Here is a 17,755-nt window from a genome sequence, read left to right as displayed (position 1 = left end):
TGTTCAAAACTGCAGCCCTTCCCTTCAGCTCTTGCCAAGAATGCAGGAGCAGGTGGACTTTGTTAAGACGCCATGTGGGGCTCCCGAGATACAAGGATCCCCTTGGGATCACTTCTGCGCAGGTACGTTGCTCTTTAGTCCAGCGTTGTAAATAAGCTCACCAGAGTTGCCAGTGTGCAGATTATTTTAGCAGCTTGCAAAGTCTCTGTCTGCACCTTTCATTTAAAGCAGTACCGTGTCACTTTTCGCATTCATGGCCTTCCCAAAAGACACCCAGGAAGTTGGAACAGCAGTTTGTTAAGGGTGCCAAGAGTTATTTGGAGATCTCTCTTTTCCTCAGAAAGCTATGTTAACAGAGAAATCTGAGGTCTCCCTTGGACAAAAAACAAGGACACCAGCCAGGAATACCAGAGCAAAACAGCAGCCAGTAGGCTTGGTCATTATTGAAGACCGTCGTGACAGGACTCCCACCTGCCACAAGGTGGAACAAGATGAAAGCCCCGAACAAAAGAGAATCCAAACTTTTATTAGTTGCTAATCCCCATGTTACACCCCCCCCAAACTACATCACTAATACGTCATGGTTACATCATGAAAGGGGAGGTCTGGTGGCAGGAATCTGAGCATCCTGGACCCTGCCCCATGGTCCCCCTTGCCCTCCACCAGACACCCATCAAGTGGAACAAAAGAGATATTTACATTTCCCTGTTTCCCAGCCAAGTTAATCACACCCTTTTGTCTTCATCTGGGTTTGTTCTTTCTGGAATGGCTACCTGTCTGGCACTCAGGTATCAGGATGCCAGGGATTATCACTCAGGCAGAGGGGCTGCTGAGCAGCTGAGCTCACAGGTCTAGATGAATTTCTGAAGTTTTTTCCAGTGAGCCAGTACATAGAGACATTTATCATTGAATTCTTACATTTGGTATCGTGCAGCAGAGGCCCTTTGAATAGATAGGAAGAAACTGTGATGAAGTGTTTTGTGGGGACAAATCACAAAAGTCACAAAAGCGATTGTGCTGATTTTGGTAGTGGGCTGCATGTGCATGATATCTGCTGGAGGGGAAACCCCCCCCCCCAACCTATACATAAATTCCTGCAACGGCTACAATTCCTAGAGTGAATCGAATCAGAGTTGGAAGAGACTCCAAAGGCCATCTAGCTCAACCCGCTGCCTTGCAGGAACCTCAACACGCGGTCCCCCATCTAGTCTGAAACCAGACCGGACCCTGCTTAGCTTTGCAGGCATGCTAACAGTTTTATTCTTGCGCCACGAGCTTTGAACATCCGATCCCCTTTCCGCTCTGTGAGACGCAGCTCTCAGATTTAAGAAGTCATTTTGAACCGACCCTTTAAAAGTGCTTGCAGCCAGGATGGCCCCGGTTTCTGTCGTAGCAGGTCATGCTATAACCTCTCATACCATAGGGCGGAGGTGTGACCAGCAGTAAAAGTCCTCATTTAGAATAACTCTTGGTGTAGCTGGGTAGACAAAGCTGCTTTTATGTTTGCATGAATGTGACTGACTGCCTGGGTTGTTTGTGTTGGGTGTTGACACAGGAGCGTGGCTCTTTCAAAATATGTTTAGGAGCTTGTAAACCTTTGCAGCTTGAGATTGGACCTTTTAAGAAGGACCCCTGGGAGGGAGAAGTTTCTGGGATTCACATAAGACTGGTCTGCTTCTTCTTACATAGGTCGATTCTTAGCCACGTTGCATTGCGTATAAAGTGACGTTAATTCCTTCCAGGTCCTCGGTTTTTCCCCTCCTTGGAAATGCAATCGTTTTATTGTTTTAACTCTTGGTTGTTGCCGTAATTAGAAAAGGGTGTGAGGTTGGTTTTTTTAAATAAAGGAAATGTAAAACATTTAACATGGCACAAAATCCAGGATTCAATCACTTCTTTTTGCCTGTCTGATTGCCTTTCACTGCCGTCTCACAAACAAGAACACGTTTGAGTTTTGGAGCCTTATAAAGACCTCATCCATCTTGGCAAGGCAGGGTCTGAAATCTGAGCACAGCAAAGTCCTTGCAAAAGTACTGTATTTTTCGCTCTATTGGACACACCAGACCATAGGACGCACCTTGTCTTAGAGGGGAAGAACAAGAAAAAAAAAATTCTCCCCCTCTCTGCTCAGCGCCCCTTCAGCGAAACAGAGCCCCTTCCATTTCTCCTCCCACTTGGCTGAAGGGGGCTGTGCAGCTCTCCCTCTCTGCTGAAGCCAGGAGAGTCTTGCTCTCCCGGTTTCAGCAAAAGGAGCCCGAAGCCTTTGGAGCGCAGTGCGAGTTCCCGCTGCGCTCCGGAGGCTTCAGGCGGCTATCCCTGAAGCCTGGAGAGCGAGAGGGGTTGGTGCACACCGACCCCTCTCGCTCTCCAGGCTTCAGCAAAAGCAACGCGTAGCCTCCGGAGCGTGGAGGGAGCGCTCCCTCTGCGCTTTGGAGACTTCTCGTTGCTATTGCTGAAGCCAAGGAGCCTGCATTTGCTCCATAGGACGCACACACTCATCTCCCCTTAATTTTTGGAGGGGGGAAAGTGCGTCCTATAGAGTGAAAAATACAGTAATTAGAAGGGTGCAATCTTTCTCTTTGTTTTATGTGTGGTTAGGGACGGAGTTTTCAAATATAACTTCTTCCTTCCTTCCTCCCTTCCTCCCTCCCTCCCTTCCTTCCTTCCTTCCTTCCTTCCTTCCTTCCTTCCTTCCTTCCTTCCTTCCTTCCTTCCTTCCTTTCTCTCTCTCCCTCCCTTCTCCACTTCAAACACAGGGAATTTCCAGGATGTGGGAACCTGATTACCTTTGCCCAATTCTTCTTCATAGCCATCGAGGGTTTCATCTTCGAAGCCAATTTTGGACGGAAGCGACCCACCATCCCAATCAGGTACGGCCACTGTCCTCAAGATGGGAGCCAAGGTTTTGTGGGTCCAGTGACACCTGGGGGAGCACAGAATGTTCCCCAACCCTGGCTTACGGGGGGGGGGGTGGAGAGTGTCTTCACAGGGCTGCTACCAAAACTGGTTGCAGAGATTGCGTGTCAAGACCCCGCAACCACCCCCTCGTTGAAGAATAAACACACAGGACACAAATATTAGGTTAATGTTATTGGTCAAATTTTGGCCACAACTTTATTGATTACAGAACGTGAGCGGTATTGGCTTAGGCATTGAATGAACCTGACTATATCTGACTCCTGCCCGTTGCACAGGGAGTCCGGTAAGGGCAAACCACCAGAAGGGGGAGCCCCGTCTATACAGACCAACTCAAGCTCCCCGAGGTGGTCCCGACGGGGTCGTGTCATGGCCCTAGCCCCGCCCTGGGCTTCGGACAAGATCTACACCCCCAGATTCTTGTAACAGAATACCCTTAAGCTTGGAGGGGCAGGTGATAGCCACACCTCCCCTCTCCCATCATAACTCCCAACATGCTCTGGTTATCTCTCGCTTGGACTACTGCAACGCGCTCTACGTGGGGCTACCTTTGAAGGTGACCCAGAAACTACAACTAATCCAGAATGCGGCAGCCAGACTGGTGACTGGGAGCAGCCGCCGAGACCATATAACACCGGTCTTGAAAGACCTACACTGGCTCCCAGTATGTTTCTGATGCTGACCTTGAAAGCCCTAAACAGCCTTAGTCCAGTATACCTGAAGGAGTGTCTCCACCTCCATTGTTCTGCCGGGACATTGAGGTCCAGTGCCGAGGGCCTTCTGGTGGTTCCCTCATTGCGAAAAGCCAAGTTACAGGGAACCAGGCAGAGGGCCTCCTCGGTGGTGGCACCTGCCTTGTGGAACGCCCTCGCATCAGATGTCAAAGAGAAAAATAACTACCAAACTTTTAGAAGACATCTAAAGGCAGCCCTGTTTAGGGAAGCTTTTAATGTTTGATAGGTTATTGTATTTTAGTGTTTTGTTGGAAGCCGCCCAGAGTGGCTGGGGAAACCCAGCCAGATGGGCGGGGTACAAATAATAAATTATTATTAGTAATATTATTACTACTCCATGCTGGGCTTATGGGGCAAATCCCTTTGTGGTTCTCCTCCCAGGTACTACCTGATCATGGTGGCTATGTTCTTCACGGTCAGTGTGGTCAACAACTACGCCCTCAACTTGAACATCGCGATGCCTCTGCATATGATATTTAGATCGGTGAGTCCTTTTGCTTTTTTAAAATATATAATATTTATTAAGTTTCCATTTTATCACATTTAACCAAATCCTGGGCACAGCATAAAGCAGGCATCCCCAAACTCGGCCCTCCAGATGTTTTGGGACTACAATTCCCATCATCCATGACCACTGGTCCTGTTAGCTAGGGATGATGGGAGTTGTAGTCCCAAAACATCTGAAGGGCTGAGTTTGGGGGGGTGCCTGGGGTAAAGAATCTGTTATGTACCCCAAATCTTCTTTTTCTATAATGTTTATTACATTTTCTGTTTTACATTTCAGAATATTCATTTAAACAGCCTTAAAATATCAATGACTTCCCTTCTTCTCTTTCCATGGTTCATTTTGCATAACATAAATCCCTGCATATTTTACATAAACTAAACCATTCAGGATTCCATCATTACATCCATTCAAACTTATTTACACTGTTGAATTTACCTTAAGGCTGCCAACGTTTTCAAGTGTACGCAATCCCCCCCCCCCATATATTCAATAAATGTTTTCCAATCTTCTTTAAACGTATGTTCGTCTTGTTTTCTTATTCTATATGTTAGGTCCGCAAGCTGTGCATATTCCATCAATTTAGGTTGCCATTCTTCTTTAGTTGGGACCTCGCTCGTTTTCCATTTTGTACCCCAGATCTTCCAATCTGTTGTAATATAGCCCTCACCATCCCTGACCGTTGGCTGTTCTGTCTAGGGTTGATGGTGTTGTAAACAAAAATTGCCCTTTTCCCTTATGGGGTATTCAAGAGCCCATATAGAGTCCTTACATAGGTTCCTTATTGGTAGGAGAGAATAACAGGCCAACCAGAGAATATTGAGAAGCAAAGCAGCTAGTAAGCCTGATCTTTATTGATCTGTTGCAACAGGGTGTTCCCCTCTCACGCAGGAAAGGAGGAGAACCCAGAACAATGGCACGCGAGACCTTATAAAGACTTTTGAAATTCCCACCCTGTAGATCAAGACCACCCCCAGAAACATCATACATACATCACAGAAGGGGTGTAACCCAAGACTACCACCCCCAGATACATCACACCTACATCACAGAAAAGGCGGTCTAAAACAGAACATTTGAATATTGTTTTTCTCCTGTCGTTGTTTATCTCCTGTCTGGCAGGTTACTTGATTGGATTGCCTGGGGAGCCTGGCCAGTCTTTTGTAGTGATAAATACTTAGTTCCTGGACCAGGTCGCAGGCTCACACCCTATTCAAACACAAACATACCCTTAAGACAGGATTTGTGAAGGGAAAGACAATGGGGAGGCTTTTCCATTTTCCTTTGACCTTGCAGAGAAAACATTTGGTCAGTTTGGGAGTCAAAATGGCTTCAAGTCGGTCTTCCTGTGCTGATCTATGTACGTGCGGTTATGAACATTACCATATATCTAAGACCTCAAAATTCCTATCACAATGGGGAATTGTAGCCCCACAACATGTGGGACCGCAGACTCCCCATAGCTGCTCTTCAACACAACAGTTGCCTGTCTAGATCAGTACCTAGCCTGGCTCCCGTTTCTAAACAGCAGCCAGTCATAACAATGTATTTCAGGAGCGCTGCTAATTAACAGCCGAAGAAATTTATGGAACAAAGGTCCTTATTACGTTTTGCAAGGATAAATGCCGTGAGCTATCTCGGTATTGAGCAATAATGTTTAATTTAAAAAAGAAACCTAGAGGAATTCTGTGTGCTCTTTACACTTAGTTTGCTTTGTTTACCAATAAAACAAAATTTATTTAAAAACTAAAAATGCCAAGTGCTGTTCTCATCGGAACAGCATTTCCCCAAGATGTCGTTTGCAGGTGATATTAATAGACAGGATTGTTTTTATATGCAATGACGGCAGCAAGAATATTATTGGCACAAAAATGGAAGCAAGACGAAAGAAGAATGGCGGATGAAATTAATGGGCTATGCAGAATTAGATAAATTAACAGGAAGGATTCGAAACGTGCGGGACCAGAGATTCTTAGAAGACTGGAGTAAATATATGAAAAAGCAATTGTGATGAACAGATTACGCTTGTAGGACTGCAAGAAGTTCTGTAAGGAGGACTATTTGAAATATTGCAAGAAAGACTATGAAGAGAATTATGAGTTACTGATAATTAAGAGTAAAAGAAAAATTAAGAAATGCAGAATAAGTGGTAAAGAACGGAAAATCATCAGAGGTTGTTGACGGAAGTCTAAAATATTGTATAAGATAAGAAGTTATGTTAAATGATTGTTGGAACCAGGCAGAGGGCCTTCTCGGTAGTGGCACCCGCCCTGTGGAACGCTCTCCCACCAGATGTCAAAGAGAAAAATAACTACCAAACTTTTAGAAGAGATCTAAAGGCAGCCCTGTTTAGGGAAGTTTTTAATGTTTAATAGGTTATTGTGTTTTAGTGTTTTGTTGGAAGCCACCCAGATGGGCGGAGTATAAATAATAAATTATTATTATTATTATTATTATTATTATTATTATTATTGAAGCCCAATAAAAGTAAGTGTGTGTATATGTATGTATATGTATATGTGTGTGTCTGTGTGTATATATATATATATATATATATATATATGTGTGTGTGTGTGTGTGTGTGTGTGTTGTTTGCAGGAGTCCCCTAGAGAGGTGCAATACATAAAATGGTAGAGTTGGAAGGGACCCCAAGCGGTTATCTAGTCCAACCCCCTGCAATGCAGGAATCACAGGTCAGAATCCCTGACAGGTGTCCATCCAACCTCTGCTTAGAAACCTCCGACAGGGTCCACCAATTCGTCTTGTACCTCCGATACCCCAGGGCCTTGCCATGTACAAACCCTTCACCTGAAACCTCCTTACCTTGTCTATAATCACTGACATCATTTTAGCTCTTATTCACTGTTAACCCGCTTGGCTTTTTCCTTCTTTCCATGACCCCCTCCGGCTGCCTGGCCTCTTCAGGGATCTCTGATAGCAAACATGGCTCTGGGCATCATCATTCTGAAGAAAAGGTACGTCTTCTTTATTTTGCTGAGGGTGAGAATAGTCCAGAGTTGAGGCAGAGCAAGGGGATGACAAGGGAAGCTGGCATGTTGTCTTTCGCCCACTAGCGGCTGACCCACAAATGGGGGGTGGGTTGTTTCTTCTGGAAGAGGGGGCCTTTCAAAAGACAGGTGGCTAATCGATGGATTTCCAGCTCTTGTAAGTCTGCAACTCCTAAGGCACCATCTGTCTTATCTTGTACCTACAGGACCGCCTCTCCTGGAATGTCCCACAGAGGACCTTACGGTCTTCAAACAAAAACGTCTTGGAGGTCCCAGGCCACAGGGAGGTTAGGCTGGCCTCAACCAGAGCCAGGGCCTTTTCAGTACTGGCCCCGACGTGGTGGAACGCTCTGTCCCAAGAGACATGGGCCCTGCGGGACTTGACATCTTTCCGCAGGGCCTGCAAGACAGAGCTGTTCCACCAGGCCTTTGGCCAAGGCACAGCCTGACCCTCTCCTTTGGTAATCCTCATAGAACTCTAGCCCACTGGTTGCCATTAATTTGATTCTGAACTGATTTTAGAATGAATTGATTTTAGAATGCTGTGTTACTTTTATTGTTGTTAGCCGCTCTGAGCCCGGCTTTGCCTGGGGAGGGCGGGATATAAATAAAATTTGTTGTTGTTGTTATTATCTGGCACAATTCAGCACGGCCAGAAGTTCGGGATGATGGTATTTGTAGTCTCAACAACATCAGGAGGGCACCGGGTTGGGGAAGGCAGCCCAAGAGGGTTGGACTAGATGGCCGTAGGGGTCCCTTCCAGCTCTTGTGAGTTTGTGTGCATGCCAGTCAGTCACTCACTCAGTTTTATTGCACGTAGCCAAAGGCTGCCGCAATGTACACAGAATCATTCAACGATTAAAAGAAAATATACTGGATTAATACAAAAAACTTAAAACATTTATATTATCAAGACATTACTTAACTCTAAACAGAGCTATAAAAGTACCTTAATATACAAGTTAAGACATTAAACGATAAAATTTATAAGCTAAAATTATCACATGGCCACTGATAATGTTAATTAATACAATGTGCAATTATATGCGGAGTTTGGCGATAAAGATAGAATATAGCTCGATGTAGATAGGGTCAAATAAATTCATCTCCTTTACAGTGGTGGGCTACCTTGGCTATATAGGTAAGGGGTAAAGGGACCCCTGACCATTAGGTCCAGTTGTGACCGACTCTGGGGTTGTGGCGCTCATCTCGCTCTATAGGCCAAGGGAGCTGACGTTTGTCCGCAGACAGCTTCTGGGTCATGTGGCCAGCATGACTAAGCCACTTCTGGCAAACCAGAGCAGCACAAGGAAACACCGTTTACCATCCCGCTGGAGTGGTACCTATTTATCTACTTGCACTTTGATGTGCTTTCAAACTGCTAGGTTGGCAGGAGCAGGGACTGAGCAACGGGAGCTCACCCCGTCGCGGGGATTCAAACCGCCGACCTTCTGATTGGCAAGTCCTAGGCTCTGTGGTTTAACCCACAGCGCCACCCGTGTCCCTCCTTGGCTATATAATTTGCTCTAATTTTCCTAGCGGCAGTTGCAAAGAGTGCTACACGCCAGGTCACATACTTATCTGTCTTCAAGGAGATATAAAATCATATCAGAGGGGTTCTGGCCAGGGGTTCTGGCAACCATCATTGCTTTGGTTATGTGATATCTCCGAACCATGAGGACTAGGAGAATGCGTTTTATCCTTCCTCTTCTGGCTTACTAGCTGGAAGCCAAGATCCTCAAGGCTTTGCCAGAGCTGTCAGGTTCTGCTGCAGAAGCCAGTCTATGCAATGATTGTTGGAACACGGGGTCTTACATTGACACCCCTAACAGCAACAAAGGGCATCGTTCCCTGTAAGGTGGGCTTCCTGGACGGTCCTGGGCTTTCCTGGTTCTGCTGAAACCCTCCCTGTCCTCCACCTGTACAGGTACACCATCTCCAAATACACCTCCATAGCTCTGGTGTCTCTGGGAATCTTCACCTGCACCCTCATGTCAGCAAAGCAAGTGGTAAGGACCGTTGAATTTCCTCCTTCTTTGCCATAGCTGTGTGACCACAAGCACTTCCCCTTCCTCTTGTACACAAATCGCCATCGGAAACAGCGCAGTTCAGTTCCTTGGCTTAAAAGCTGGGTGTCCCCTCTCTAAAGCAGGAATGACTTGGGCCATATCCGGCCTCCACCGGATTCCTTGTGGCACCAGGGATGGGCAACTGGCGGCCTGTGGGCCTTGAAGCAGTTTTATCTGGCCCCTGTGGCCTTGCCTCGTTTGAATCTGGTTGTCTGGTTGCTATGCGCAGGACTGATTGGCCAGCGTCTGAGCCGTCACTAACTCTCCCCGCCCCTTTGGAGTGTTTCTCCACCGCTACCACCTTTTTAAACATGGATTATGTATGGAAAAGCGTTTGCCCACTTGTAAAGAAAAGCGGGAAAGGGGTTATATATAAAGGGATAGAGTCCTTGGTTATCTTTAGTTTTTGTTCATCATGTCCCTTGGTGCTCAAACACGTGTGTTTCATAGCTGTGAATCCCACACACCTAAGGTAGCGTTGGCTGTGTTTTAGAGCCTGTTGCTAAGGTCCTCTGGTTCTGCGGCACAATACATTTCCCTTCCCCAAGTTGTCTGTCCCTGAGTTGCAGATTGTCTCCCATTTCAGAGGAAGGCTGGCTGCAAGCCAAGCAGGATTTGATAGGAATGTTCTCTTATTTAAATGCACAGGTTGAATTTCTCTCTCTCTTTCCCACATCTGTGTCTTTAGAGTTCTATGTCAAGCCCAAGTGAAGATGAAGAGAACGTCTCTGCTTTCATCTGGTGGCTGCTAGGTCTGTAACTGCTAATACTTTTATGGTCGTGTTAGAACTGGCTTACCATTCAACAGAAAAAGCCCAGTGTGCATAGCACTGATTGACCAGCGCTTGGGAAGTGGCAACCCCACACCTCTCCCTTCTTTTTTAAATGGCTTTTCCACATTATCTTTAAATAACATGACAAACAAATGGTCCAAGCTTGAAACCATTTGCCATTTAATGTGGGACGAGTAAAAATCGCCTCTATGTTACTAAGATGGAAAGATAAATGGGTATAGTTTTTTATCTCTCTTATGCCACAAATGACTAACATGTGCAGACAGGAGGCTAGAAAACCTTTTCCTGGGCTAGCTCAGCCTTCTGTTTCTAGAGTCCCTCCAGAGGTTTTGAGCCATAACTCGCATCAGCCCCAGCTGCCCAAAACATCTAGACGGCACCAGGATACAGGAGCTGGATTATTACTGTTTTGGCAAAGTTGTTCCAATTCAGGCTGCTTGGCTCGGAACAAGGTGTGATGTGCTCTGCACCGGAGTGGAATCCAGACTCCGTAGCCTGTCTCAGCTGTACAGACCCTTTGCAAATATTGCGTAATGTTAAGGAGTGTTCGGGATGCGGGTGGCGCTGTGGGTTAAACCACAGAGCCTAGGACTTGCCAATCAGAAGGTCGATGGTTCAAATCCCCGCAATGGGGTGAGCCCCCGTTGCTCGGTCCCTGCTCCTGCCAACCTAGCAGTTTGAAAGCCCATCAAAGTGCAAGTAGATAAATAGGTACCGCTCTGGCAGGAAGGTAAATGGCGTTTCCGTGCGCTGCTCTGGTTTGCCAGAAGCGGCTTAGTCATGCTGGCCACATGATCCGGAAGCTGTACGCCGGCTCCCTTGGCCAATAAAGCAAGATGAGCGCCGCAACCCCAGAGTCGTCCACGACTGAACCTAAAGATTAGCGGTCCCTTTACCTTTAAGGAGTGTTCAGACATTCCCATAAATGGAGTTGCCTGAAGCTTTTTCCCCCATGGATCAAGCCCACATTTCCCTTCTCACCTTCATCATGGATTCGACAGACGCACTAATTCACTCGCCTGTCGCCTGTCTCGTTCCTTTCGGCAGGCTTCTCCCTTCAACTGTCTTGCCTTTAATTAACCACAGGTTGCAACACGTATTGGCAGAGATGCTGCCTTAACGCTTTAAGTATACCTTCAGTATACCTGAAGGAGCGTCTCCACCTCCATCGTTCTGCCCGGACACTGAGGTCCAGCGCTGAGGGCCTTCTGGCAGTTCCCTCCTTGCGAGAAGTGAGGTTACAGGGAACCAGGCAGAGGGCCTTCTCGGTGGTGGCACCCGCCCTGTGGAACACCCTCCCAGCAGATGTCAAAGGAAAAAACAACTACAGTGGTACCTCAGGTTAAGAACTTACTGTATTTTTGCTCTATAAGATGCACCTAGTTTTAGAGGATGAGAACAAGAAAAAAAAGTGTTCTCTCCCTCTCTGCTCAGCGCCTCTCCAGCAAAGCGGGAGGAGAAATGGAAGGGGCTTCGTTTATCCTCCCACTTCGCTGAGGGGCGCTGCACAGCTTTCCCTCTCTGTGCAGTGCCCCTTCAGATCCCTCTTGCTCTCCTGGCTTCAGCGAAAGCTGCGCAGCCTGCATTTGCTCCATAAGACGCACACACATTTCCCCTTACTTTTAGGAGGGGAAAAGTGCGTCTTATAGAGCGAAGAATACAGTGATTCGTTCTGGAGAGCCGTTCTTAATCTGAAACTGTTCTTAACCTGAAGCACCACTTTAGCTAATGGGGCCTCCGCTGCCGTGCGATTTCTGTTCTCATCCTGAAGCAAAGTTCTTAACCTGAGGTAATATTTCTGGGTTAGTGGAGTCTGTAACCTGAAGCGTCTGTAACCTGAAGAGTCTGTAACCCGAGGTACCACTGTATCTGACTTTTAGAAGACATCTGAAGGCAGCCCTGTTTAGGGAAGTTTTAAATGTTTGATGTTTTGTCGTGTTTTTAATATTCTGTTGGGCGCCACCCAGAGTGGCTGAAGAAACCCAGCTAGATGGGCAGAGTATAAATGATACATTATTATTATTCTAATAAATTAGTATTAAGAGAAAAGCACCGTAAGCAGTTAAGCCCAGCCAGTTCACCTCACTGTTGTGCTTGCAGGTATCCTTGCGCTGACCTTTGCTCTCCTCATGTCGGCCCGGATGGGGATATTCCAAGAGACCCTCTATAAGAGGTTTGGCAAGCACTCCAAGGAAGCCCTCTTCTACAACGTAAGTCTCTGTGGACTAGATCGACTTCATTCGTTTCTTGACAGAAGGTAAACCGGACAAATCCACCCAGGCGTTGCACGTGGGACGATGAAGTTCAGGGAAAGTGAGACGTTCGGTTGAAATCAGTGCAGTTTGGAGCAGTTGGTACTCAAACTTTCTCTGCCTACTATAAGCTCATTCCCAGTGCCCCCTACCCTATAAAAAGTGGTATTCAGAGTAGTGCTTTTACACAATCCGCTCCGAAAGATAACAACAAAATAAAATTCGAAATTATTTGCACATTTGTTCAGAATCCAAGGAAAACTGTTTTGCTTATTCATGACCAAATGATACCAGGTTTTCAAAGTCTGATAGTCATTTACATCTCTGCTGCCCCCCTGCCCCTCCTTTCCTCTTAGCCCCCTCCCAGTATTTACCACCCCCTTTGGGAAACACTGATTCGTGTGTCTCAAGCTTCCTCAAGCTCGGCGCTCCAGATGTTTTGGGACTACAATTCCCATCTTCCCTGACCACTGGTCCTGCCAGCTAGGGATCATGGGAGTTGTAGTCCCAAAACATCTGGAGGGCCAAGGTTGAGGAAGCCTGGTATGTGTGTGATGCAACAGCCTGTGTAGATCCACTTTGTGCATTCAGCAGAATGAAACAGGAACGCACAACCTCAGGCTATTAGAGGGGCAACAGGGTGTGTTTCATGTCTAAATGTTGCTCCGTGGCGATGGGATGCCCTGTCCGTTGCAAAACAGCTTCCTGCAGTCGTCCCTGAAGCTTCTGCCTTCTAGCACAGGCCCAGTTCAGATGCGATGCTTAGCTAAACCGTGGCTTGGCAGAAACATGCAGGCTCCCATTGAGAAGGCCGTCGTTCCTCCAGTCCTCCTGCTCCTGTGCTGCTTTGAGCTAGGCCACATTTTGGCTTGGCATTGCACCCAAACCAAGACTTGCGGTTTGGGGGGAAGCACACCTCTGGGCCAAGAAAATAAATACAACCCAGGTGGTTAAGAAAGCCCAACAGAGACTCCATCTCCTCAGAGTATTGCTAAAGAACGATGTCAATCAACATTTGATGATCTCCTTCTACCGGTCCACAATAGAAAGTCTCCTTTCCTACTGCATCACGGTGTGGTACGCTGGTTTGACATCAACTGATAGGAAGAGCCTACAGAGGGTGGTGAATACAGCGCAAGATATTATGGGCTGTCCCGTGAATCCGCTGGATGAAATAGCGGAAGAACGTTGCCTCAGGAGAGTGAGGAAAATTCTCAGGGATAATTCACACCCTGACCGGCACTTTCTTGATCTCCTGCCCTCAGGCAGAAGATATATAGAAGCCTGATTAGTCGCACCAACAGGGTAAAGAACAGCTTCTATCTGTGGGCTGTTAGGCTGGTGAATGAAAAGATAACAACAGGGCAACTGACTTTCGGGTTTGATGGGTGTGCGTCAGTAAACCAGGGGAATTAAGACTAAGAGAGCTGAGTGGGGGGTGCTCGTGTAATCTCACTTTATACAAGTTGTACAAGTGACAATAAAGTATTTCAGTTTCAATTCAGTTCAGGAGCTAAGCTGCCTCTGGTGTGTCTTAAAAGCCATTCTTAAAAATAAGTCATCCACACGATTCCACGTTTACATTCTCTTCCGTTCCTCCACAGCTCTTAGAAAGGTTGGCCGATCATTTGTTATTATGATTATTTATTAAGTTAATATGCCACCCTTCATCGTAAGATCTCAGGACAGATTGCAGAGTGAAATACAAGAAAATTAAGATTCAGTGCTTGGCAGCCAGTGTGGTGTTGGGGTTAGAGTGTTGAACTTGTATCCCAAAGAACCAGGTTCAAACTCCCACTCAGCCATGAAGCTCACGGGGTGACCAGTCCCTGTCTCTTAGCTTAGCCTACCTCACAGGGTTGTTGTGAGGCTAAAATGGGGAGATGGAGAACCCTGTGCACTAAAACTTGAGCTCCTTAGAGGAAAGGTAGGGAGCAATTGGAATAATAAGTAACGTATTTTTCGCTCTATAGGGTGCACCTAGTTTTTTTGGGGGGGGAAATAAAGGGGGGGGAAATAGAGGCTGCGCGTGGCTTTGGCAGATGGATGGATCCCGCTTGCTGTCTTGGTTCCTTTTTAGCTGCGGGGCTGGGGCGGGGGAAGCTTCCCCTGACCCCAGCCCCGAGAACGGGTCCAGGAGCGGGGGTGAGGTTGCGCGCAGCCTCACCTTCGCTCCCAGAGCTTGCTGCTATCCGCAAGACTTCGGAGCCCGGCGGGAACTCCCACCAAGCTCTGAAGGCTTGCGGATATCTGCCCGAAGCCCGGGGTTGCTCCTGCAGGCTGCAATCCTCAAGCCTTGGGAAGCCGGCGGGAACTCCCGTCAGGCTCCCAGGGCTTGAGGATATCTGCCCGAAACCCAGGGTGCGCTGTGCAGCGTTCCCCGGGCTTCGGGCTGCAGGCAGCTATCCGCAACCCTGCGGAGAGCTTCCTGAAGCCTGGAGAGCGAGAGGGGTCGGTGCGCACCGACCCCTCTCGCTCTCCAGGCTTCAGCGAAAGCCTGCATTCGCTCCATAGGACGCACACACATTTCCCCTTCATTTTTGGAAGGGAAAAAGTGCGTCCTATATAGCGAAAAATACGGTAAGTAGTTTATTTTTAAAAAAGGAAATGCTGGTTGTTCTGTTAGTGCACAAGTCCTGTCCCTGTTTCCTCTGGGCATCTCTCTCAAGGTCTTCTTTCCTCCCGACAGCACGCCCTCCCCATCCCAGGATTCCTCCTTCTGGCTCCTGACATCTACAGACACGCCCTTCTCTTCAGCCAATCTGGTAAGCTGGGCGCATTTCTCAATATTGCTTCTGGACAGCTTCCTGCTATGGGCCAGAAAACAAATTCAGCTCTGCTGGGTGAGGCCAGAGTCCCGTCTGGTCCAGAATCCTGCTCTTACATAATCCTGCCCAATTATTGGAAACCCATAAGCAGGGCCTGAGCACGACAGCAGAATCGCCAACCTATGATGCCAGAAATTTATATTCAGAGCCATACTGCCTCCAATATGGAGTGCAGCTATTGTGGCTGGCTGCCATGGACAGCCAACAGCAGTTGCCCATCCTTGCCTTGCTCCGTAAGCGCTCCAGTTACCAGAGATGACGTTCTCGCACTGTGTGCCTTACACGGAGAGGAGGACGTGTTGCCTTAGGCCAGTGTTCCCCAACCTTGGGCCTCCAGCTGTTTTTGGACTACAGTTCCCATCATCCTTGACCACTGGTCTGCTAGCGAGGCATGATGGGAGTTGTAGTCCAAAAACAGCTGGAGGCCCAAGGTTGGGGAACACTGCCTTAGGCCTCATTCGCACCAGGCATTCAAAGCAGCTTTCGTACCACTTTGTCATGGCTTCTCCCAAAGAATTCTGGGAGCTGTAGAGTGGTACCTCGGGTTAAGAACTTAATTCGTCCTGAGGGTCTGTTCTTAACCTGAAACTGTTCTTAACCTGAGGTACCACTTTAGCTAATGGGGCCTCACACCACTGCAGTGCGATTTCTGTTCTCGTCCTTAACCCGAGGTACTATTTCTGGGTTAGCAGAGTCTGTAACCTGAAGCGTCTGTAACCTGAAGCGTCTGTAACCTGAAGCGTCTGTAACCTGAGGTACCATTGTACTTTGTTCAGGGTACTGGGAGCTGTAAGGAGGCCCCTGTTCTTCTCCCACCCAGCTACCATTCCCCTGTAGTAGAGGAATGTGGCAGTGGCATAGTGTGGGTTGCCAGTGCCCGGGGCTGTGCGAGGGAGGGAAACAGATGGAGTACGCATGCGCATTCAGCTGCCCTAACGGTGTTTGCATCATAGCAACCGCACTGATAAGAAGAGTCATTCTGTTGTCTGGAGAGGTTAATTCCTGGTTTGCATGGAGCCCAGCGACGGAAGCGTGCAGTTGTATTGAGGCAGTGCCGGGTGCTGAAACTTTGCCCCCCCCTAACAATTTTGCACCCGGGGCAGCCGCCCCAGTGTCCCCGCACTCGCTACACCACTGGAATAGGTTGTCTCTGCCTGGCAGGAAGTAGTATTTTTTTTAGAGAATATGCCTGGAGCTGGAACAACCCTATTTTCTGCCCGCTCCAGTTCAGGTCGTTTTGTCAGCTGCTCAAGGCCAGGCATAGGCAAACCCGGCCCTTCAGATGTTTTGGGACTACAACTCCCATCATCCCTGACCACTGGTCCTGTTAGCTAGGGATGATGGGAGTTGTAGTCCCAAAACATCTGGAGGGCCGAGTTTGCCTATGCCTGCTTAAGGCACAGCAAAAGATGGGAGCGCCATCTTGGAAGCGATGTTCCATTTTTCTCCCTTTTGTCTGTTTGATCCTGGGAGGAATTGATTGTTAAACCACTCTGGGGATAAGGGGTGTGTGGCTCTGCATAATACAACTTCCTGTGCTCACATCAGTCTGGATAGAATCATAGAGTTGGAAGAGACCCCAAGGGCCATCGAGTCCAACCCCCTGCCAAGCAGGAAACACCATCAGAGCACTCTTGACATATGGTTGTCAAGCCTCTGCTTAAAGACCTCCAAAGAAGGAGACTCCACCACACTCCTTGGCAGCAAATTCCATTGTCGAACAGCTCTTACTGTCAGGAAGTTCTTCCTAATGTTTAGGTGGAATCTTCTTTCTTGTAGTTTGGATCCATTGCTCCGTGTCCGCTTCTCTGGAGCAGCAGAAAACAGCCTTTCTCCCTCCTCTATGTGACATCCTTTTATATATTTGAACATGGCTATCATATCACCCCTTAACCTCCTCTTCTCCAGGCTAAACATGCCCAGCTCCCTTAGCCGTTCCTCATAAGGCATCGTTTCCAGGCCTTTGACCATTTTGGTTGCCCTCCTCTGGACACGTTCCAGTTTGTCAGTGTCCTTCTTGAACTGTGGTGCCCAGAACTGGACACAGTACTCAAGGTGAGGTCTGACAAGAGCAGAATACAGTGGCACTATTCCTTCCCTTGATCTAGATGCTATACTCCTATTGATGCAGCCCAGAATTGCATTGGCTTTTTTAGCTGCCGCGTCACACTGTTGGCTCATGTCAACAGGATAATGTGCCTGTTTTTAATCTTAAGATTTTCCTGATGGTGTCATCTGCGCACTGCTGGCTTGCTTGGGTTTAAATAACCAGGGCTCAATTCTGAGCTGCGTCTTTTTCCGTGTCCTCGACATTTGGGCCACGAGTGGCTCAGCATGGGACAAGTCCAACAGTGACTTGGCTAGGATGGGCTTTTCTCGGCACCTAGGCAGCCTCACCTGAGACACACCTGTCTGGACTTTGGGAAATGGGCTTCTAGGGTTGGGTGTGTGACATGGACCTCTCCCAAAGACATGTTTGCCGTTTTTACTGCTCTCACCTTCACTGCTGCTTTTAATTTGGGGTTGGGATCTGGGTTAGGTTTGGAGTAAAGCATAACCAGTGTTACGAAGGCCACAGGCTCGAGACTGAAATGAATCAGATCAGCTGTGAGTCCCACATTGTAAGGGGTTGGAAAAAGTGACCCTCCA

General features: G+C 47.7%; 1 protein-coding gene across 1 annotated transcript in view; it reads left to right on the top strand.

Moving 5' to 3' along the window:
• Positions 1 to 17,755, top strand: part of SLC35B4 (solute carrier family 35 member B4) — a 29,607-nt gene that overhangs the window by 4,299 nt on the left and 7,553 nt on the right. Inside the window, exons 2-8 of the mRNA XM_081927357.1 lie at positions 2,757 to 2,870; positions 4,032 to 4,134; positions 7,081 to 7,130; positions 9,091 to 9,172; positions 9,921 to 9,984; positions 12,127 to 12,236; positions 14,968 to 15,043. Of these exons, the coding sequence (XP_081783483.1) occupies positions 2,757 to 2,870; positions 4,032 to 4,134; positions 7,081 to 7,130; positions 9,091 to 9,172; positions 9,921 to 9,984; positions 12,127 to 12,236; positions 14,968 to 15,043 (599 nt within the window). The remainder of the gene's footprint in view (positions 1 to 2,756; positions 2,871 to 4,031; positions 4,135 to 7,080; positions 7,131 to 9,090; positions 9,173 to 9,920; positions 9,985 to 12,126; positions 12,237 to 14,967; positions 15,044 to 17,755) is intronic.

This window comes from Podarcis melisellensis (genome assembly GCF_964234715.1).
Source record: "Podarcis melisellensis genome assembly, chromosome: 10".
Classification (NCBI taxonomy): Eukaryota; Metazoa; Chordata; class Lepidosauria; order Squamata; family Lacertidae; genus Podarcis; species Podarcis melisellensis.
Note: the sequence above shows the minus strand (reverse complement) of the source record. Positions and strands in the feature narration are given on the sequence as shown.